Genomic DNA, 25,141 nt, shown 5'->3' with positions numbered 1-25,141 from the left:
TATATGTCTTCATTTTTATGCCATAGGGGTTAGGATTATCTGTATGTATGGATTTTGTGTATGAGCTGATTGTTGCTGTGAATGGGATGTTACGCCACACAAGAGGTGTTTTCCCTCTGGGAAAAAGTGAAGTCATTTGAACTGAATTGTATTTGTGTGGACTGTGTGTGTGGCGTGTGTGTCCCTGTATGTAAACAAACTTCATCCCATATCTGATAAAGATCACGTTTATCTTTTAGAGTCAGAATCTGCAAATATATCAACATGCGTGCGAGAACGCACAGAAGAAGTCATTTAAATCTGCATAAATAAAGACCTTTAGGCATGAAATAAAAATAAAAACATTACGATCACGCTTTTGAAGAAAACTGTGGCCACAGTCACGCACATTTAATCAGCTCTCATTGGAGGAGGGCCTGCCACCGGGGATTACTGCCAAGCCAGTGAGTTTCATGGAAAGCCAATGAGAGCAACACAACTTAGAGCTCCGTTTCTTTCCCAAGGACAGTCACACAGAGGGATCACTTGCAATTTCTGCTCACAATTCTGGGCAAAGGGAAGGTTATACAAAAGGCTTGATGCTTAGATCCATCAGAATATTTAAAAAGCAGCTTTAATTGACACCTTCTCAGGGAACTGGCCTCCCGCCATTTCTTCTGACACTTTGGGTCGTACGGAAACCGGGTTTGACCAAACGTTTCTTCTGATTTCAGTTCCCGAGATTCGCAATTGAGGTTCTGCTGGTGCTCCAGTGTTAAAGCTGAATAGAAAATATGAAAAATATGAATATGCGGGTGTAATGTGAATAATCTGTTAGCTCTGTGGGGGTATCCAGTAATCAAAAAAAAGATAACTGAATCACGTGTGATTGATCTGTGCCAGAATTTTTTATTTTATTTTGCATAATTTACTAAATGGGTTTTCTGACTTTTCAATTTCCCTCAGGAAAATGCGCTAATTTAAATGTGCATTAAAATAAAAATGTGCCAGAACAAATAAAATTTCATTAATGGATTGATTTGGAATCTGAATTGCAATCTCTCACATACAGAAAATGTCCTAAAAAGTCAGTGTGACAGTCTTAACCTTCAGTAATAAACATTGCTTCCCATTTTTTGAGGGCTGCCCCTCTCCTAATCTGTCAGTCTGCTGTGTGGGTTGATCTGCAGTTGAGCCGTATGCTATAATACACTGTCCCAGAGCACCAAGCTAGAAACGCAGCACACACCATAATCAATATTACTTTGAGTGTTTTTTAATGTCTTTGTCTCCAGCTTCTCAAGGTCACCTAATTATTAATAATAAACACCTTCATTCATGCAGAACCTTTCATATAACAATTGTAGCCCAAACCACTTTACAAATCAGAAAATTTGTAAAATCAAAAAAATGAAAAGTCTTGATGAATTTACAAGATAATGCAGGAGTAAAAAACATATAATGTGATAAGAACAAATTAAAATTGAGTAAAAACATATTAAAATGTCATTGTAAATGTAGTAATTAGAGGGATGGCAGATTTATGTAATAATTGCAAAAATGAGGCAAATGCAAATGCAAAGATTAGGAGGATGGTGGATAGAAATGGAAATATAATCATTAAATATCATAATTAGGCAGATGTGAATGTAAATGTAACATTTAGAGGGACAGTGTATCCACTGGAGGATTGATGAGGATTGATGTTCCCCTCGTGGTTTTGGGTGTGGAATCTCCATGCAGAGTGTTTGGGGAGCTCCCTCCAAATCACAGGAACGGGCTGTAACAGCACAGCCTGGAGAATGGCCCTTCACTTTGTGGATGGATACAGAGGATTCCGTATTGGTGCTTAGAGTGTCTCTAATGTTACACTATATTCGCTAACGCCTGCCACCTTAAACTAAAGGATGGCACACAGGCCCTGTGTGCACTGTGGCATTCAGAGTACTGCGCATCACAGAAAGACTTTATCCACAATATTTGCAGTGTTTCCTGCTTCTCCTATAGGTGACAGCAGGAGGTATGTTGCCTGTCACTCAACACCATCCCGGCAGGGTGGGGTGGGGACCGGCCCGGTGGGGGGTATCCTCAGATATCCCCACCGCTCCTCATGAGATCCATAAAGGGGAGCGGATCCCGTGTTCCGCGGCCTCGGACCGCGAGTCACGCTAATCCGTGTGATGATCTCATTACCACACGCTCCCGTTTGAGGCCGGCCGCCCATGCGCTCGGAAAAACAGTAGGTCATGTCACGAAGGCCTGGGGGGGTGGGGGTGGGGGGGGTCACAGCCCCCACACGCACAGGCACAAGCGCTGGAGATCTGCAGATTTGCGCTGGAGGTGGGGGGTTGGAGGTTGGAGGGCAAGGGCCTGCGGATCACGCAGATCATGCATCGCAGGCTGGCTGAAGCAGCTGGATACGACAACTGCCAACACAGCGTTGCGCAGTGAAGCCCATTAGTGTCATCGCCCGACAGGACCAATCAGGTGAGAGGGAGACATAGCAAATTTTTTAAAATGTATTTATTCATCTAACAATGGCAGCCCATCTACCAGTAAAAATAAGAGAGGCAAAAGGCTAATTTCAGGAAAAAAAATATCGAAATAATATATAATTTAAAAAAAATATCACAGAGCTGACACCTAATTATCCCTATATCACGGAGTTTACGTCAAAATGTCCCTATATCACAGAGCTAACACCAAGTTGTCCCTATATTACAGAGTTGACACCTAATTATCCCTAGATCACTGAGCTGACACCAAATTGTCCCTACGTCACATAGCTGAGAACAAATCACCCCTCAGTTTCCGGCTTCAGGATCCAGCACCAAAAAACCACTAAGACAAGGATCTCAGGCACCAAATCTATTAAAAAACAGTAAATTCTCCCCATGACATGCTGGATGGAGTCATTATCACCTAAAATGAATAAGAATAGTCATATTGTGCAAGTGCACGGGAGTATCTTGTAATGCCATCTTAACGGTTGTTGAGAATGTGCTTGGCTCATGCAATTATTTTTGTCAGTGCTGTCATCACTGCATAATTACAGTCTCTCTCTCTCTCTCTCTCTCTCTCTCTCTCTCTCTCTCTCCGCCACTCTCTTTCTCTACCTCTCTCTGTCTCACTCTCTTTCTCTCCTTGCTCACTGCTGACGGTGGAAACTGGCAAGGCAGTTTGTAACTCCCAGACCAAAGGGTGACTCCCAGAGCAAAAGACGGGACTGCTGAAGTTTGGGATGAATTAGCCACACAGGAGGATTGCGTTGACATCACAGCACAGCGTATGCATGTATAACGCAAAGACAATAGATGTAAATAAAGCTGGTAAGGAACGCACTAAATTCAAATGATTAAATAGACTGATTATGTCTGAATGATAAAATTCTAACAGAATTATTGGTTGTTGCCATGGGTAACAGTGCCCATTATAATAACACAGCAGATTATGGTGTAAAAATCAATCATTTGATTGAAGGGACTACAATTTTCTGTAGAGCAATTGTTAATAAAAAAACACATATACATATACATAGTAATAATGTGTTTAATGGAATAAAATACATTCTTTCAAATGATATCATACAGGCCATGATAAGCCATCTAGTGTGTGTTAGGCATATCCTCATAATAGAACTTTTTGTCCTCTAGGCTGCGAGCATTTTATAAGAGACAGTCACATGTACAGCACACTAGTTGTGGAAAAAGACATTATGGACTCAGTGGAATTTTGGTAAAGTAAATAAACATACCCTTTTGATGCACACTGATATTAAACCACAGTCCCCTGGAAGTGTTTTTTTTGGTTTTCTGTAAATTGCAAGTCTGATTTGTGTCATGTCCCCAGGAATTTCCTTCTCAAAGGCTTTCCCAAAAGGGGAAAATTGCTAATTTCATGAGCATTAGTGGTTTAAACATACGCTGTCTGTGTCACTTCGAGACACTCACGCAAGCCATGAACTCAGATCTGCATGTCCTGACCAACCTGTTTCATCTGCTTGGTCTCATGACACTTCTTTCATGAACAAAATTGGCCTCAGAATTAAACAGATCTGGTGAAGGTTTGTATACAGCTAATATTCCTCAAACTGATAATAACATAAATACTGCTTCTGATAATAATAACCAATGATATCAGTCCAGTGGCGGCCCAATTTGACCAAATTAAACCAATTAGCCAGCAACTTGTGTGACCCACACTACTGTCGCCGCTTATGCCCAGAAGGGGGCACCATTGCGTGCAAAGAGCAAATGGAATTCGAATGCCTGTAACTGGTGACATCACAAGCCTGCAGTTATTTGCAGACTAGTTTAGAATACTTTATATTTCAAAGTGTGAGCACCTTCCTGCATCTGGCTTAGATTACTACATATACGCACATTAACTGACATAATGGACAGGAATCTATGACATATGAAAATCATAGAGAAGAATCAAACTTGAAATACATTAAGGCCAGAGAATGTAAAAATCTTTAGTTCTCCAGCCACAAGCACAAACTGACAGTTTTACAACACTGCCCTTTATTATGGGAGAACTTTGAAGGAATTATGGCACTGACAGTTAACAGAGATTGTTTCCTGTCAATTTGAGAACAGATTTTAATATTTCAGATATTTCAGTTCTGAGTATGACACGCCCTAGAACCTCCAAGGACACAAAACTGACAAGAGTCTCTTACAGCCACCTCTACTCATATCCTGAACCCAGAATGCATCAAGATTATTATACCAGGAGAATGTGAGTTGGTGGTACAGTAGATGTGTGTGTGTGTGTGTGTGTGTGTGTGTGTGTGTGTGTGTGTGTGTGTGTCGGAAAGGGGGGGCTATCCCATCTTGAAGGGGATACTAAACTGAAGTTGTGACTAACTGCGGTTGTTCAAATGACAGTTATGACAGGCTTGTCTCACTGTGACAACATCTGTACTCACACAGGAGCACTCAAGGGATACAAATGGACCCCTCTATTTTACCAATTTAAGTGACACAGGGCACTACAGTGGAGCTGGTGCTCATTGGAGAATAGGTGCTTCTCTGTTGACATCTTCCAAGCAACTTGCAGGGTCTTGACGAATCACAGAGTGCCTGAGAGAGGTGTGGTGAGCAAGCCCTGACCAACCTAAGAGCAACGAAGCCAGTTTGTTCTGCCACTGCCGGCAGATGATGCAGTCAGTTTCGAACCCGGGCCATACGGCTCTGCCTGTGCTTAACATGAACGCCTTTCTCACTGAGCCAGTTGGGACCCCCTCCATGTCATTTTTGGTGATGGATTGCCGGAACCACCATTTCAAACACATTGGCTGGTAATGCAGCCAAACTTCCCTGATGCAGGTAAAAGATCTTAACTTGAGCACAGGTAATTACAGGTAGAAATCTTTTGTGGAATCCTGCTGTTGCAGTCTTGAGCAAATAACTTCCACTTACTTGCTTCAGTGACTTTCCAGCTATACAAATCACTATGTGTGCAAGCCAATAAGACAAAGAACAACTTTATTCCAATTACACTACAGTAGCCGTTTGCAGGTTCAGCTCAAAAGGTTGGCAATGGAACACAGTTCAAGGCCCTCAGTTCCAGAAGGTTCTACGCCTGATTGCTGAGGACCACTGATCCACACTTAATGTGGACACTAACCGCATTAAGGGTTCAAACACGGATGCAAAGAGCTTAATGTGGTTTTTAAACTGGTAATGTAGTTAGGGCTGCAGACAGTCAGCAATATACCACACAACATATGTGTGGTTTTTTTGTACCCCAATGCTTCCAATCAGGTCTCTTGAGGGTCATGTTTGCCAAGGTTTCGGTACATTAGAATTTCAGTTATTTTGATTTCAGGAATTAAATACCCTTGTATCTATTGTAGTTGTTTCCGACTTTGGGGCGGGGGTGGAACAGTTGGAATTCCTTACAGTTTTTGGGGAGCTTCCATGAGCAATCTCTGCTTGAAGGTGTGTGTGTAGTTATTAATTATTGCATGTCAAAAGACACCGTTACATCAGACACAGAGTTTACAATTCTGGGTTCTCATCACAGTTCAGCTGTCTGACCCCTGAGCCCTAACAAGCTTCCTGTTTTAATTGTCCATTTGATTCTGCCAGTGGTTTCCTGCCCTTTAAACTAATTTTTAAATACAGGGTAAAAGGGCAGCCTAGAAAAATTAGCACACATATCTAATTTAACATGCATATCTAATTGGAGCTTTACATTGATTCACCATGAACTTGGACTTTGACACTAACCTCGTGGATAGTGTTAAGTTATACATATGAAGCACACATCAGATGCACAGCCAAACTGACAAAAGAAACACAACATCCAGTTAAATGTTTTCCCAACAATTTGTAGGGTTATGTTGTGGTCACATTCACTTCATCTCAAAGCTTTTAGGGTTTGGTTACGGTCATGTTCACTTCATCTTGAAGCTTGTCAAGTCTGGTTTTGGTCACGGTCACTTCATCTCAAAGGTGGGAGGCTTTGCTATTTTTTTCATACCTGAACGGTGTGTAAAGTGTCCATTCTGATGGCACACAGGGCACCTGCTCTCTCTGTGTTTCAGTGACCACATCTGTCAGCACAGGCAATGTGAGGATTGTGGCAGTCCGAAAACCGCAGAGACCCAGGGTGGCAACAAAGCCTTACCCCACACATGCATGACATGTGTGACTGTGGGGTGTGTTGACACGTCAGTAAATCGCAGGGAGCCGAAAACATCATTAGAGCGCTAAGTGCATTTCCGAGGTGACCTTTCTCTGAGTGACGACACAGCTTTTGATTGAGTTATCATTTAACATGCACTGCAACTTGGAACATGAAGATGTGTTTTCCAGAATCGCTCCCCAAGAATTTCTAAATTAGCCTCAAAGAAAGGGTTTCCTTAGATTTATCAGGTACACACCTGATAAAAGTCATTTACCCAAAGTAGATTAATAAGTACCCTATTAAGACCAATGAAACACCTTCCCTAAGTTCTCTTTCCTCTAAAAAACTCTAAAGTTGGCCTTTATATACTTTGAATAAACCTTTAGCTGGCATCAGATAGACCTGTATGAAGTCTGTAGATCACTGGCGCTAAATCTATTAATGCTCAAAGAGACTCAGTGAATGTCCACAGTGTGATGCAATACTTTTTCAGCAATCATATTTACAAGCCCTGGAAGGACTCCAAAGAGGTGAATTTTTTTTTTTTTTTTGGGGGGGGTGGGGGTGGGTGGGTGATGGTCAGGTGCTGAGTGATTGTTCAGATTTCACTGAACTGAGAGAAGACTCAGCTACGCCAGGACAGGACTTGACCGGACCTCATAAACCCCACACTGAGAGGTCCCCTCTGGCCTTTGCACCATCACCACAAGACCTCAGAAGCCCAGCCACCCCTCTCCCAATCCCACCCTCCATTTCACCCCACTGCTCCCTCGCCTTTGCTATATGGAGAGCTTTTGCTCTCCAGCTGAGCGCTAAGGCTTCCTCTTGGCCCAAGGTGCCACAGGCTGCTTTCAGGTCCCACACTCTCATTCATATGGGTGATATTCTGGACCAGGAAATGGGCCTTTTACCAGAAGGTCAAGGTTTGAATCCCAGGTTAGACGCTAACCTGGAGACGCTTCAGTGAACGTCCAGCTGTACAAACGCATCTTGCGTAACAACAATGTAAGCTTTGGATCAGGGCTCATCCAATCAGCAGACACAGTGTTCAGTGCTGACTCTAGAAGGTCTAGAGATAAAACATCTGACTGAAAGCTGATGGTGGAGATAGCACACAGTGGGGTCAGAGTGCATGTCCTAGGACAGATACCCCTGCTCTCTTCCGGACAGAGGGAAGATATCTGGGAAACAAACCCATTCACATCTTCTGTCACTTCTGTCACAGGAAACGCCACCTTGGTTACACTGGAAACATAATTCTAACATAATTAAAACATGCTAATGAATTTTATTTCATGCTGATGATTAAAAGAGCAAGGCTTCGCAATGCAATCTTTTTACATGTTTAAAGAAGTAAAGATGTGTTTAGTGTGATATCAGACATCAGGAAAAAAAGGAAATGAATCAATGAAAAAAACATAACCGTCCTTCACTGAGGATTATACAAGAAATACTAGAAATTATGCAATGTTCTTAAAATATCATTGCTAAATTCAAAAACAGAAAACACTGAGGAAAACACAGGGTCATTAGGGTAAAGATCACAGTCACAGACAAATACAAGACACAGTGTATGTGTGTGTGCGTGTGTTTATGTGTGCGTGTGTGTGTTGAGGTGTGTGTGCCTGTGTGTTTAAATGCGTGTGTGTCTGTATGTGTGTGTTTAGATGTGTGTGAATGTGTCTTCATTATGAAAGACACAGCATATACCTGAGACAGAACAGTTTAGACTTAGGGCCTGATTTACTAAGACTACAGGTAAGTTTTGTGTGCACAATTAAATAAATTGATGTACATTTTTTTCCGCATGTTAATGATGGCAGTTGTAAACAACCAGATTTACTCTAAATATGGTCATTTCCTTTGAACAAATTATTTTTCTTGTTGTGATTAGAGTGATTTCATTTTGAACATGGTAGATTTAGATGCCCAATGGGGACTCAGCTCAAACAGTAAGCTTGACAGAAAAAAATTCAGCTCAGCTATTCTAATTTGTCCCTTCACTATCTAACAGTTAGGACTGTTTGAGTGTGTTTCCTGTAAGAAATGATGCTTGTCAAAAAAAATTGTCAATCAACAACAACATCAATGCTGAAAAAGTCAAACTGAAAATGACACATAAGATAGAAAGATAGAGATGGAGAGAGAGGAGAGAATACTGCACACACTAGCATGATGTGTGTGTGTGTGCGTGTGCGTGTGCGTGTGCGTGTGCGTGTGCGTGTGCGTGTGTGTGGGTGTGTGTGTGTGTGTGTGTGTGTGTGTGTGTGCATGTATTAATGCATGTATGCAACTACTTGTGTGTCAATGTGTGTAGGCCACATCAATACTGAAATGCTGAATGCTCAATACTGAAAATGACACATAAGATAGAAAGATAGAGATGGAGAGAAAGGAGAGAATACTGCACACACTAGCATGATGTGCGTGTGTGTGTGTGTGCGTGTGTGTGTTGAGGTGTGTGTGTTTAAATGCCTGTGTGTCTGTATGTGTGTGTTTAAATGTGTGTGAATGTGTCTTCATTATGAAACCCAGGATGACAGACATGCAGCAGTGTGAATCCCAGAGCGTGACGGGTAATTCCTAAACTGCAGGGATGGAAGCACATCGCGTGCAGGGGGGGCGGCTCTCTCACACCAGCCACAGCACCGAGCCACAACTCATTCTGAGCACCGAGCTCCGATTCACTCTGAGCCAGATCTCCTCCACGCTGCACTACACTGAACTGTGCAGTAATCTACTGCAGGGAGATACAGTGTTATCAGCTCTACTGTACTGCGGTACTATGCTGAGCTGGCATATAGTTTACAGAAGTATACTGCACATTACCGAACTGTATTTTACTGTGGTGTGCTGAACTGTGCTCTTTTGTACTGTTTCAAACTGTACAGGACTGGACTGTACTGTATTGTAGTGTGCTCAACGGTACTCTACTGTGCTGTTCCATACTATACTGTACTTGACTTGACTAAGCCATTCGCATTCTAAATTTATTAAACAGTAGATAACAAAGGGCTCTGAGTCCCAAAAAAAACTGACCAAAAGCACGAGACAGACTATTTGGCAATTTTTTAAAAACTGTGAAACGATTTATTTGGACATTAACATTTATGAATCAGCATCATAAGGGCTATTGACTTGACACTGTTTTTGTTACCTTCAGCAGTTTTCCATTAGGTATCATTTTCAAATACATTCTTCCTTTTTTGAGAAAACCTTTTTTCATGAGTACTTTTGAAGGTCCGTTATATATCACCGAATGCTCTGAGCGGAAGCAAACTGAGATGTCGTCACATATGAAAAAATGAAATCCATATGCTTTTACCTCTTACTCCCTTTCTCTCTTCCTCTCACTGTCACATACACAGACTATCTCTCAGACAGGGACACTCAAGCAGATCCACTGTGAAGGTAATTCATAATCCGTTCCATCAGCCATAGAAAGGATGATTCTCAAAGGACATAAAATATGGACCATGACTAAGCGGAGAGGATATGAAAGGCCAGCATCGTCTGGCCCCTGAGCAGAAACAGATACAAGATGCAGTGCTTCAATGCACAATAAGGGGGCACTACAGCCAATGGTCAGAGAGCGGAGTTCTGTGATAGATGTCTGCATTGGATATCTTGTGTGATCACCTTGAATAAGAAGAAATAAACCATATATACACATACACACACACACACACACACACACACACACACACACACACACACACACACACACTCTTAAAAGGGCTTGAGAAGCAAAGTACCAGGACAGAGGGAATTCCTCTGTTGACAGTAAGTCAGCAGCTGATGGCAAATTAAGACTTCCATTGAATCCACAATGGAAACAGGGGCAGTAAATATAGCCTTTAACTTCCTCTGACATTCATCAGAAAATGACTGTATATCCTTAAAGTGCACATGTATGTCTGTTGCCCCATTACCTAATGGAATGCTTGGGTGACTCAGGCTGTCTGTCTGGGAGACTGGCTCTCAGCAGCAGGGCTCACCAGTCTGCTACACCAGTAAAAAGAAAGTAGAGCCTCACAACCACCCATTAACAAACAGGTCTGCTCTGTCCCAAAGCCTTCAGTAGACTCAACTTCTATAGATAATAATACACTATAAATCAGCTAGGAAGACAAGACTGCTGTACCTTAATTGAAGCCAAACATTAAGGCTTCTTCTCTAAAGATGTAATGACATTCACCAAAAATAAGCTATATTTCAGTATACACAATTATTTAAACATTAAAATTATCAATAAAAGGTGTAAGAAATGCTTTCAGAGTAAACATGTTCGATATGCATTTTGCCCAGAGGAAAACTGTTCTGAAGGAAATGATTCTAAAGGCAAAAGTGGTCCTATACTAAGAAAAGCTTCAAGAGGTCAATATCTTTGCACAGTATGTAACAGTAAGTAATGATCATTATGCATGTTATCTCCATGGACCACTTCTTCTATCAATCTAGTGACTCTCACAAAAGAGACCCAACTGGATGAGATCATACAGATGCTAAAAGCACCATGCAAACCTCAGCGTGACCTTAACTGTAAATATTGAGACTAAATTCAGAACACAACAATGGCCCTTTCACCCCATGAAGGAATCCATTGACTGGTTTTCATCCTCTCTCTTTTTCTCAGTCCTCTCTGCCTCTCTGTCTGTCTCTCTTCCTCCGTCTCTCACACAGTTTATCTACAGATACAAAGTGTAGCCGAAGTGTTACCTTTACTTCAATACAGGACTTTGATTTTTAAGATTTTTAAAAGCTCTATAAGCCCATGTAGAGGAATAAGAGGAAAATTATGTATTTCATTTTGCAAATGTGAGGATTCAAGCATTTCTTATCTCTTGTTGCTGGCAAGTAACAAGAATAATTCTAAAGGTCTGCAGTGGACTTAACAGCTGCTAGTTTGAACTCTTAGGCTGTTAGTGTACAATACTGAGGTGGTTGTGTACATACCTAAAGAGGGTTCATTTATGAATGGTCACACACAATGAATGTAAGTGTGCACGTGTGTGTGAATATGTGTGTGTGTGTGTGTGTGTGCATGTGTGTGTGCGTGTGTGTGTGTTTGTGTGTGTGTGTGTGTGTGTGTGCATGTGTGTGTGTTTGTCTTTCACGGGCAGGTCTATGAGCAGAGGAATGGGCTTTCTCTGACCTCAGCAAGGTTGGGCTCTCCATGGACCTCTGATGGGCAAATCATTTTCATAAGTCATTTTCATAGTCACGCAGTCCCCTCTTCCCTCAGCCACGCCAGCCCTGCCCACTGAGCCACTCAACCACAGCCTCTTAAAGAGACAGCGCAGCTATGGAGCTGTAGAGTAGAGGGGAGTCTTTCTTCTGCTTTTCCCAGACGGCAGCAGTCTCTTTCTCATTATGCACAATATCACTGAGGCACCCTGGCACAAGACACTTAACCTGAATTGCTTCATTAAAAGACTGTACAGCTGTCCAATGCAAAATGTAAAACACAAGTCTGCCAAGTTGCTCAAGACAAGAATGTCTGCTAAGTCAATCATTAATGAAATGTCAATGTGAAGATAATACTTGGCTCTGTGGCTCTGGACTGTAGAGTGTTTATTACTGCTCTATTAACTGCCTTGCTCTGTATATGGCCCTGGATGAAACTATGCGTTAACTACATATAAAACAGAAGCACCCTACGGTGTCAGTGGACCAAGGGCATTCTGAATGAAAGGGCTGGTTTCTCAGATGAAGCCGGGTGGAAGCTGATTGCAGGAGGAACCCTTCAATCACAGGAGACCAGCTGATTGATAATGTCCTCCGCATGCCGACTGAAGCACGCTGTGCTATTCCGTCAAGTCAGAAAAACCAACCCTCAGCCTAAAGGGCCTGCTGGTGTCATTGAGAGTGGCTGCTGTACATGCATATCTAACAATACTCACATCACCATTATATTCATATATGTGTAATAAACATATCTCCAGCCATTCAAAAAAATGTGAAATGTGATGAAAAGAAGTATTGATATGAGAAACAGGGCTGGTAGATGACATTTGAAAATTTGAGAAATTTGTGTTACTCAAATTGACAATGGAACTACATCTCAAGGAAAGCTTTCACTGCAGTATAATGTTTTGAAATCCCGCCCCTAACAGAATGGCTCAGAAAAAGCTCTTAACTCAATGGAAATCTATTGTTCACACGGCCGTTGTAGTAATAATAAAGGGCTGCCCTGGCTTCCATGCCGCATGCTTAGTTTTGTTGTGATGCTGTGGTACTGGTGACGGTGTAACCGGCTTGGGTTTTGAGACAGTGGCTGCTGAGAGTGTGTTGCGCCGCGTCTCAGTGGGTAACAGCAGTGTCCGAACAGCACGGCAGGTCCTGGCTTTACAGCAGCTTCGCACGGGACCACGGCTGTCAGCGAAGCTTTGTGATGCAAATGCCACTCCGTCCTGCGTGAAAATCGCAACATGTACACGGGCCAGAGGCTAATCTGGAGGTGCAAGCAAATGAACTGGGAAAAAATCAGTATGAGCACAGCAAAAGATGTTAAACTGCGCTTTGTGCTGCCTTCTCGTAGAAGAATCATAGGACAATGTACTTACGACTTCCCAAGACTTGATGGAAGAAGTCAGTATGTGTTTAAAAGTGAACCTGTCAAGCCTTCACCAAGATGAACTGAAGGAAATGCATTTCAATTTTTCTTATGTTCTTAAATCCTTACTGTAGCCAAGCAAAGAGCTCCTCTGGGAGTTTTGCATTCTCGGACCACAGCAATACCCTTAAAAGGTGAGCAAAATGTCTTCGATTAAGATATTCTGTGCGAGGATGAGTATTTTCTTAATGGAATCGGCAGGGGCGGGGCTTTATGCTAATCTCGTTTATGACATATTGGGGTCATTTTCTGTGTTTGCACGGCATTGCGTGCGACCGGGCTGGCGTGCTTTAGATCCAATCTCCAACAAAGTGGGGACCCGACTCTCTCTCTGAATGCGGACTCTGAGCAGAACAGAAACCAGAAGGCACGGCTATTTTGGCCATTAATCGGGACAATGTGACTTCTGTGAGACTGTAACTTGGAATTCATGCACTGTAATTACGTGCTTTTTAAGTTCCCTGCTTGGCAGCATGGTGCTTACTCATGCAGTGGCTTTGATGCTGCCCACTGTAAGTGAATTACGCTAATATGTGTTGCGTGTGTGTATGTGTCGATGGAAGGGGAGGAAGGGGGGACAAGGCTTTTGCAAATGATTAGCCCAAGGATAGCAAATGACATTACTTTACATGCTACACGTATGACATATCATCTTGGCCTGGGTCTTAGCAGAGGCAGATTTCGCATCTTGTTCGGATTGGTTTTATGAATGCACTCGCGAATGGATAACTTGGATATCCTCTCCTCCTCAGCATTTGATCACGGGAAGGATCTTGAGTGTGGCATGTACAGTTCACAAAAACAGGTTTCATACAGTAAAGCTAATGTGTGTAGCAATTCAGTCTAAAAACAAACCCTAGCTATTCCCGGACTACTTTCTCTTCAAAAAACATAAATTCCTAAAGTCTGTGGCGCTGCTTCCGAAGGATTAACAAAAGCCATTAATTATCTTGGGGTGGAGGGTACAATGGAGGAAGACAAAAATGACAAAGATCAAAAAAGAACTCTGCAGAGCCAGATTCTACACTTGTGTTAAAAGCCAAAGCCAAGCATTTGGAATGCGAGATTTCACCAAAAAGTATGTCAGAAGGGTGGAACAGTGCTTGTGACCGAAATAAAGTATTTTTAAATCATGTCACCTGACAAAAACAAGCAGCTGAGTGTTAGCAGGGAAAGTGAACTCTCTTTGTCCCACACATGTGCTGACTGACTTGACTGACTCGCACACCAAACACTCTCCATGGTCCTCGCTTCCTTTCAGAACCACTGAGACAAGTCTTGTTACTTAATTACTGTGTGACAACAATAACAATAATTTATGAGAAATTGGTCCTTTAAGAGCAGTTTCATTATTCAGTGTGGAGATTTCTTTTTCAAGGGATTGCCTAAGGTGTTGCTGCTCTTAGCCTGTGACAAAAAACAGTTTGCTAAACTTTGTTTTCTCTTCTCTCTGAAACATATATGTATTATTAACATAGGAGATTCATTATTTGCAAGTTATTTTCCCAACTCTGATTATACCTCACTCTCTGCTTCACTTATTGACAAGATTACTGACGACTGTGAATGGATGTGAATCAAAACTACAGCAAAGGTTTGTTGTACCTAATTGACCAAGGCTTTCCACTTAAGTAATATCTCTTTTCCTTTAACTACTCTACCATGTCATTTCAGCTGTGTGTGTCAGTGAGTGTGTGTGTGTGTGTGTGTGTGTGTGTGTGTGTCTGTCTGTATGTCGCTCGATTACATCTGATTACAGCTGAATTAAAGAGAGGGTTGTAAACACAGCACATCAGCACCTGCTGGTCGGAGACACAGCTGCCACGGCTGCCAATATCATTGGCTTAATTTCACTTCATCCAGACACATCTGGGATGGGGTCTGTGGGAGGCATTACTGCCGACACTCTGCTCTTTGACATGGGGAGACGGATGGAGGTCATCACTGGAGATATTAAGTATCACGCAAAACATGACATAACACGAGTTAATACATGATTTGCATTACATGATTTGTTTTACATTATTTGAATACACATTAAAACATGAAAGCTTGCCGTTGTTATTGTATATCAAACGTTATACATCCAATGGAAATATTTGTGACTTTAACAAAGTTTAGATAAGAAATAAAAGGCATCCCAGACATCAATTGTACAACTTACACTGTTTCGGTCTTTTGAAAAATCCATTCATCCAGCTGAATATTTAGAGATGCAGTTCAGGTCATAGCTATACTGTAGTGCCGAACCTGGGAGTATAACCTGCAACCTTCTGACCACAAGTCCAGTGAATTCACCAGTACATGCTGCTGCCAAACCTACAGCCTTTTTCTTTATACAGTGACTTAGCTTGAATTACTTCCTCCACCTTCTGGCCCAGCAGGCCTGAATGACACAGCATCATTTCCAGAGCGCACAGGTTGATCTTCAGCCAATCCGGCAGCCTTATGTTTACAACAGAAACACTTGAAAAAGCGATTCCTCTTTCCCTGCATGCTGCGCTCACGCCTGGCCTGGGAACAGTCACGCTACCATCGCTGTGAATAAGCCAAGCATTCATCACCCATAACTGCTGTCTGCCGTTTTCCATTGAGGGAGATTACTTCCTTACACGCTGGGAAACATCTTGCCTGCTATGAGCTCCTCTGCTTTGCTTTTTTTCATTTTTTCTCTCATGCAGTTGACATGAATTTTGATGTGCTGTATCATGTTGCTAACACGACATAAAAAACACATCTTATTGACCAGCTCAGGGATTTTGACTCTCTGTATGATGCAGTACTGTATATCTGTGTGAACTTGCCAAGTCAAAAGTCTCAGTCCATTGGACACTTTTCTGGGGGAGCATTTGGCTAAAAAGAGTCTTTGAAAGTATAAAGTATACAAGAAAATAACGGCGAAAAAGGTCAGTTTGAGAAGTGAGGATACTCTCGCCACTAGCGGCTGTGATTTAGGCTGTCTGAGCGCCAGACTGGCCATCAGTCTTGAGTGTAATCACTGCAGACAAAGGCCCAGCGGTGGTGTTGGGCCAACAAAGGGCTTCGCTGTGACGTAAACCGAGCACAGCAGAGTCCTACACCTCCACATGGGGTGCTGCCGGCTCGGCCCTATTCAGACGCAGGGCTTTGTTTGCCGACCGGGCCCGACTTTGGGGGTCACTACCTTCTGGCCTCAGTGACACAGGACTAATCTATGCAATTACTGACGTGAGACTACCCGACAAGATATGACCGCGTGAGCGTGAGAGACAGCTGATATGAAAGGACACGACATCCGTCTCGTACGGGAGTATCAGTAATGAGCTCATTCGTGTTATACATGCAAACCCTTTATCGGCCTCAAACCAGATCACAGCCTTGATCGTGTCACACACACAGCACTGCATGGGACAACAACAGTGACTTACTATTGTCCCAAGAATGCTCTTTTAATTTGTATAAACTAGCCGAACTCATAATGGAGGCGTACTGATTCATATTAACGTGGACTGCTGGTAGCTATTATAGAGAATAACTCATTACAGAAGAAATGATGAATAACAAGGGCAGAAAGATGAAACACAGACAAAGGAGCTGGAGTTAAGCCTGCAAACCACAAAAATAGCTAAAGTTTCTGTTATGCACAAACGTGGTTGTCTTAGTGACTGTGAGGGATACCCATATGAAAATTAAATATTTTATACTGAGAATGTACTGAGAATATGTTTTTAGCCCAAGAATATGTAACAAATACATTTAAAACATATTAATAAAAGCAGAGATATATCTCAATACACCAAAACAGCAATAATGTACATATTTTCACTATATTAATTTAGCTAAAAAATGTAATATATTGAAAACATATTTTAGAAAATATATTTTTGCATGGGAGGCTGCCTCTTGTATTCTTGTGTGATAGCTAAAGTAGCAATCAAATAAGCTAAAACAAGTTGTTATTTAAAAAAAACTTTTTTATACACATACCTGATACCTTTCAGCAGTGCTCGTTTCATATATATGTAAGATAAATTTCAAAACAGTGTTTCAGCAGCAGGGTTTCATCAAACTCTTGGCAGTGACCTTCACTATGGTGAAAGGTATTCATTGGACACCTAATGAATGTCTAGATCAGTCTATTAACTTTGAGTTTGATTTAACTACCACTGTAGAAAACACGTTTCATATTCTAATGCTTCTTTCTACTACTAGCTTTTCCTGAAAAGGTTGACGTGAACGTCAAGACCCAAGTCAATGGATATATTAACATGTAACTTTTTTCAAGAAAGATCACAAATTGCTTAAAATGGAAAATACATGACTGGACAACTCATCCTGAGTCATTAATGACAACAGGTGATGTGAGGAAGGGGAGACAGAGAGATGGTGAGCCTGGGTGCATCAAAGGAAACACAAAATGAAAAAAAAACTGACGTTTAAACTTGTGGATTCAGTTAAGAGATTGCACTGTCGTCCATGTTGAAAACATGAGAGCCACCACTCAGCAGATCAACACAGAACCTTTACGGAACTTACCCAAAAACAACAGACCATCAGCTCTTACATGACTGATCCCTTTCAGCAGAAGTCACAATACAAATGCGATTCACTCCAAACTGGCAATTGTAGATAATCAATTTGAAATGGCATAGTTACATGAAATACACAACTACAATGATCATAATTAGCATGAATGAATATTAATATGAATACATGACAAAATCAACTTAAGATACAGAGAGATGACATTAAAAAATAATATCTGCCTATACATAAAACGTTCATTACCACTGTGTGAATCAATATAACTACCACCACATGGCTTGGGATAGATGGCAATGAAAGCTATGATCTGAATGTGCCTCATCCCTTTGTCACTTGTGAAACATGGCTATTACTTGCTGACGTCTCACACCAGATGAATGTCAGTCTTTCTGACTGAAAAATAAAGGATAATCATACCAGGAGGCTGATTAAGTGAAGCGCCTAGCAGAATTGGGGGTATGGTCCATGACAGATGCAGGTGTGCATCTATCATAACCATTTGCAATACTCACTTTCTTAGCAGACATCTGTGGCCAGCATGACTTACATAGTTTATATTCTTACTTATGACCCATTTACACCTCTGGACATGTTAAATGAAGCCATTCAGTACCTTACAATACAGCAGGCGGTGCATGAAGCAGAGCCACCTGGGAATAAAACCCAGCATAACACATACCCAGTTCCTTAACCACTACCAACTACAGTATGTTCCTCTGGCAACAATGAGTCATGCGTACACGTTTCCCCATTTCCCTATCAAAAGAAAAGGGCCGCGCTTAGGCTAACACCATGCTGAGGGAACTGAGAAAGAAACACTTACTAAGCATTCTCAGTTGCCATGTAAACACACACACTCACACATTAACATATATCTACATAATAAATAATAAAATATACATAATAAAAAATATAAATCATAAAATAATATATATATAAATATATAAACATATACAATGTTTATAGGAACATACACAACACACACCTTTACAGCTAGGATTTAGACAGAGTGCCTGTTGAGTTTGGCCGAACACTTTCCTCTGAGTTTATTTGCTTGTGAATATGTCCCTTTACAGGAAATCGTATCTACGGAGAAAGGGGCAGGGGGGGGTAGTGATCTTTTATTTACACATAGCCTCGTTTGGCTGTCTGAGCCGTTTTATTTTTGACATCTGTGTCAGGGAAGTGCTCGCTGTATCATTTTTGGGGCTTTCTTCTGCCGCGCTGTATAAATAACTGAACAGAGGACGGATGGAGAATGGCACAGTGATTAGAGAGAACAGAGACAGAGCCAGACTAAACGTGCTAATTATTGATGTGCCCCAAGTATGCTGGCCTGTTTCTACAGTGAACGAATGCACCGGGGACCCTCAGACAGACACAAAAGCATGATTTAAGAGAACAGATCTAGACTACCTACTAATCTGGCATCGGTGATAAAACACCCTGTTAAGGGTTGTCAACATTCTACAGGGACTGAAATTGCATAGTTGAGGGGAAATAAATGCATTAAGATCCGGAATAATTCCAGCCAGAGTAAGTTAATTGCATTCATACATACAGAGTATTCGTTCATTCATTCAGTCATAAATCCAGCATTCAACAGGACAGTAACATCACCTGTTGGAGGCAATACAATCTAATCTGTAAGGGAAGCAAAATTATCCCCGAGGTCACCTGCACTTTGAGTCTGGATTAAGGCTGGTTAACTACTCTGTGAGGAAATAAATGTTCCCTGTTCCCTGTCACCTCCATTTACAGGGAAAGATTTTTGAAAAAAAATCATTTTCATCATTAAGACGACTTATCCCAATCACTACATTCACTTCTATGCACATCTGTCTTCTACATACAGAGAGAGAGGTTTATAGATATAACAACAGGTTGATTTGTAGGTTCTATGTATCAACAATACATGCACAATGCATTGTAGCATGCAGGGCCATCTATGAGTTATGAACACAAGGTGGAATGTCTCCAATACTATACCATCTCCAGAAACATTATTGAACTGACCAATCGAATGACTCAACGAGAATCAACCCTTTACAACAAGCGATGGTAAAGAGTGGAAGTTGCTTTTACAACATAGACTCCTTGTTCACTGATAACAAAGGAGAGAGGGACATCCTCCCTCACCCTGCCCCCTACGAGTGCGATTGGTTGGGCTGACATCCATGGGAGGGGACAGAACCACGCCACCCAATCGGGGGCCTTACCTTGGAAGAAGCTCTTGACCTTGAGGTAGCTGACGCTGAGCCGCAGCACGGAGAGCTTGTCTAGTTTGGAGATGACATCCGGGGGGAGCGGCAGCAGGCTGGCCAGCCGGTCCAGCTCCGCGTTCAGCCGGTCCCGGTGCCGCTTGGACGGGTTGGACTTCTGGCTCGCCGGCGTTGCCTTCCTGCCGGCACAAACAGAGAAGGTTCGTCAGTGACAGGTGCCTGACAGCTGTCAATCACTCAGGAGTGTGGAGTCGTTGGATATCTCTTAACTTGGATATCTCTAAACTCACCAGGGTTAGGAAAATATTTGATTCCTCAAGGTGCAGTGAACCATGGCCAATGAGATTCATTCATCTAATGTGGCAATTGTTCACAGTTGCACCCAGTAATAATAATACTATATGGGGCAGCTGCATGGCATAGTGGTAAGGATCAGGGCTCATAATCAAAAGGTTGGTGGTTTGATTCCCCACTGGGACACTGCTGTTTTACCCTTGGGTAAGCTATTTAACCCATAACAGCCTCAGTAAATATCTAGCTGTATATGTGTATGTAAGTCGCTCTAGATAAGAGTGTCTGCTAAATGACAATAATGTAATGTAACTACAAAAATGAAGCAAAGCAATTTCCCCTTATAGCACAGCTTCCAGCACCTCTGTCTCTCACCCAAGTAAAATCACGCACAAAGATACACGCTGTGGTAATGAAGAAATAAGGCACATATGAGCCCTAACTATGTAACAGCGGAGATAACTTTTCTGTCTTTGATGCTGAAAAAAAAGCTTGAAGAAAGATATTAATTATTAAATGCTCCAACTTTTACTGTCACTTCTGCCTCATCAAAAAAATAGGCTCAGCATATGTGAGACTAAATACACATTACTGGAAAAAAAAGTTTCTAAAACTTCTGTCTATCATATCAGTAGCGAATCACTCTGAAGACACTGAATTAGCACTAATGTACCAATTGTTTTTTTGCAACGTATCAGACATCTTTATCACACTATTACCAATGATAGGCACTGGCATCAATGTATACAAGTATTATAAAGCCTGAGACCACAGGCAGCCACTGAAGGACTGAAGGCTCACCCCTACTGACTGCGTTCCCTCTCGTGTTCAATGTTCTCAATAAACGATTATTACAATTACGGCTTTTGTTGTTGTTAAGATTTTTTTTAAGAACCTACAGTTCATTAAGAGCAGGCTCATTACGGACCATTTACAATTTTGCAGTAAAAATTATGAAACTAATCACTGTTTCTGATGTTCACTCTGGTGTGTTATATTAAAGGACAGGTAACACTCGGATGTGTTTGTACTTATGAAACTCCGTAAAATATTCATGTAATTTCGTTCTGGCTTTAATGATGCTAACATAAGAAAACAAAACAAAGCAAATCTGTCCTTAGAATACAGGGCAATATATAATATGATGAAAGTAAGACTAATTAAGACTTAAAAATATAAAACTAGAGTTATCGGACACCAGCCAAAGAGAATACTAAATTATTCTTAATAATTTAGGGTCTTTAGTTATTTATTAGGCCTATAGTCTACATTATAAAGTAAAATATATGGTAAGGCAAGACTGATTTGCACTATCACATAACAGTAAAATAATAAACCAAAGTATAAAATCTGACAGAAGCATTTAGAAACGCATAGTTTTACAGATAAATAATGCAACCAGAACGCTCCGTTTATATGAATTATAAATTTACAAATACTGGAAATGGACGTTATGAAAGAACAGTGTAAACAGACAACACGAAACCTCAGAAACAACTTCCTCCATCCTGTATCAGAAAGATATTGGACACTTAACTGTTTCTGAATGGGCTTCCGTCTTTTTCTGCCGGCGTACAGGCAATCCCCCGGTGGAATCATGATCTCGAACTCTGGAAAGGTGACAGATAATATTCATTTCAAGACCAAAAACAGCAAACAAAACGCGTCATTGATTGTGATGTGACTGAAATAAAGTGCATATTCTGAGCACGGTTCTTCATTTCAGCTCTCATTTAGAGGCATGAGATTCAAAATCTCTCACAGAAGTCATTAATTATTTTTTTTAATTGGCAGACGCTAAAACAATTGCGATTAAAAACAAAATAAAACAAACAAAAACAGACAAAAGATTTTTTTCAGAACCACGTTTTCTATGAGGAATTGTTGTTTACATTTTGGAGCCAATGGCATAAAGGCAAGAAAGTGACATAATGCTAGGTGCACAGACAGGCTGTTTCCTCTCTGAATGTGCATATTAGCATATAAACATAAGTTGCAACATTATATGCTCCACGTCAGTCCCCAGACTCCTATTCCCTATAGAAAATACAAGGACCAAACACTTACCGAATCGCTCTGTCAGTTTCTGGGGTATATTGCAACTGTATTAAATTCTTATAGTTTGCAATGCTTTTAAATGATAATTTCCATGAGAAACAAACAAAAAACAAAAGATGAGCAAATCGGAGTTTTAAAGCAGCAATGATTTTTATAGCAGTCAGCGATGCTGCGGGCGGAACGGTTGACGTTATATACCCGATTTTGGTCGCGTTCATTTACTAGTGTTTCAGGTGGCGGATTCCTCTCAATGACAAGACCAGCTCTTCGCACGCGATGCTCTGAGCCTCACAAACATGCGCGGATGCACACACATACGCACACACACACACACACCTCCAGCTTTCAGAGGCAGGGTGACACGCAACGCAATCCGCTACAAATCTCGAGAAGGTGGAACCGTAAGTATTGTACTTCGACTGTCCTCACTCATTGGCTAAAATGGAAAAAGATACCCGGACATCAACAGGTGCGGCAAAAAAGAAGTCTTTTGGACCGTACGTGGAAGAACGTGGATTTATCTGTGCAGATGTTTCCTAAATTATTTAGGGATATGCTGGTATCCAAGGTCTCGAATGTGCATTTGAATATCTAAGAATAGGCATGTGATGAGAGTTCGCTCATGGATGTTTGTTTACTTGTATTACTTTTGTGCGTGAAGGATTATTCAAGATACTCAAAACCCGAGACCACATAAAGGATTTGGGAGAAACTAAAGGCGCTGTTCAATCAAGGGACAATAAGGCATCATGATCATCGCATCAGCTAGGCTAGATACCTTGCTCTTGTAAAACCAGGGAGATTTAATTTTTTTCATTAATTGATTTTTTCACATTCACGTGAGTACTGTTCCTTTTTAAGGGATGGGGTTGGTAAACACTTTAGATTTGTATATGCATGGAGGTTTATAAATGGAGCAAATACTGTGGGTGGATTCTACGAGAGCGAATGCGACTGAAACTGCGTTTACCCCAGCGGGGTCGCAAATGTTGTACAGTGGCTCGTCATGGTGTGCTAGTCCGGCTCTTGTCATCTAATTTTAGTTAACTCATCTCCGAGGTGTATTGCGTCTGTATTGCTGCATCAATGTTACTGAAATGGTTATGTTTAAGAATTCACTCTAGTCAAACTTTTGTCTTACCCTTTTCATAGGATGCGTTGCGTTAACAGAGCGGCGTTCCGAGTGTCCTGTGTGTTCCATACATATTATGTATGTTGAGAACATATTGTATGTTCAGTAGCCTACATATTCAATGTGCAGTGCCCTGTAATAAATATTTGACGGACTCGAAAGTGTGTGGTTTCTTTCTGCGTTCGTCCAAACTGAAAGATAAAATTACTTTTAAAGTGCAATATCAGCTACTATTCAGTCACAACACAACAAACACATTGAGAAAATCATTACAAAACAAATAGGTTCTGCGCATTATGTTTCAGATTCCCAGATGAAATTATGAGAGGTTATTTGCGAAAACCCATCTCTGTCCTGTAGATGAATCGTTCAAAGCCCAAATCAACCTGTCTAAGCCTCGCATACTGCTCAATGGAGAGACGACAGTCAAGGAGTGCAGTTAATTCGGAAAGTCACGTAAATCACTAAATTTATGGTTCAGTCTTTGTTTCAATGTATCTGTAAGATTTGTTTTAAGGCTGAGAGCTGATACTACGTAACTGTTGCGTAAAATGGGCTTGAGAGGAGGATAACCTCCCATACCATACATTCTTTCATTGTCATGGATAAAAATGACGCTTGGAATTATCTGCCAAAGAAATACATTCTTCAGTTGTTTCCGTCGTGGAAAACAATAGCTGTACAAAAATTCACAATAAAGAATGTGTCATGGAAAACCGTTTCCCAAAACAGGGGAAGTCACCCGGTTTCCTGCAGTTGTAGTCGTGTATTACTCTGTCCAAACAGTAAAATTCTGATCACCTTTTACACGCATAGTAGCAGCCCGTATGAATTTAGCCCAATAATTTATCCAAATACGGAAGCAAGAGTTCGTTCTGGAACAAAAATCTGACTGATTCGGCTTTTCCAAACCAGCAATGCTTACAGCGGTTTCTAAACGCAGTGAGGACAGCTACAGTTTGCATTTTGCAACTGTATCTCTTGCCAGAACAAAACCCTCGACTCCCCATCAGCCAAATATAATAACCAGTATTGCCCTGTATTGGTTAAAGTGTGCCACCTTCTGGAAAATCAGTAACACTACAGTGAAAAGTAACGAAATAAGTATTTGTACAGCGCTTTAAAATTAAAAATTTAGTGCTTCGCAACACGAGTAAAGACAAAACATTGAGCGATATAAGGCTGAGAATCATAACGAAATCTAAGGCCCAGAGCTCTGGCCAGATGAACAGATTAACTTGCTGTAGCGCTGATGTGGACGTATCTAGACTCAAAATATGTAGCCATATGAAATACATAAGTGACTGCATTCAATATCACCTCTGTCTCTCGGCTGCAACATGTAGGCAAATATTACTGTAAACACACACTTTTTTAATGGCAACCCAATAGTATAAGTATGCTTGCGTGGTAGCAAATGTCTTCCAGAATAAACCAGGCGCAGTAAAGTGCTATTAATGTCTGATTTAAAAATACACTGATTTTTATGCAAAACAATTTTAATAAATATTTTTTGACACCAATAACCAAACAAATTCATTCTTATTTTGTACAGAGGATTTTACACTCCACAACCACAAACGCTGCAAGTGTAAACATCAAGTGGCTGACCCTCACCAACCAATAAGATACTGATAAAATATGTACCAATCATCATGGGACATTTTGTGGTCTTTTCAG

At 41.2% G+C, this 25,141-nt stretch overlaps 1 protein-coding gene across 1 annotated transcript in view; it reads right to left on the bottom strand.

The window, feature by feature from the left end:
• The window catches only part of LOC118771586 (aryl hydrocarbon receptor repressor-like), a 31,604-nt gene extending 9,734 nt beyond the window's left edge, over window positions 1–21,870 (bottom strand). Inside the window, exons 1-2 of the mRNA XM_036519593.1 lie at window positions 21,809–21,870; window positions 19,978–20,159 (exon numbers count right to left, since the gene is read on the bottom strand). Of these exons, the coding sequence (XP_036375486.1) occupies window positions 19,978–20,159; window positions 21,809–21,870 (244 nt within the window). The remainder of the gene's footprint in view (window positions 1–19,977; window positions 20,160–21,808) is intronic.
• Between the last annotated feature and the right edge of the window lie 3,271 nt (window positions 21,871–25,141).

Source organism: Megalops cyprinoides, chromosome 24 (assembly GCF_013368585.1).
Source record: "Megalops cyprinoides isolate fMegCyp1 chromosome 24, fMegCyp1.pri, whole genome shotgun sequence".
In the NCBI taxonomy this organism is placed as follows: domain Eukaryota; kingdom Metazoa; phylum Chordata; class Actinopteri; order Elopiformes; family Megalopidae; genus Megalops; species Megalops cyprinoides.
Note: the sequence above shows the minus strand (reverse complement) of the source record. Positions and strands in the feature narration are given on the sequence as shown.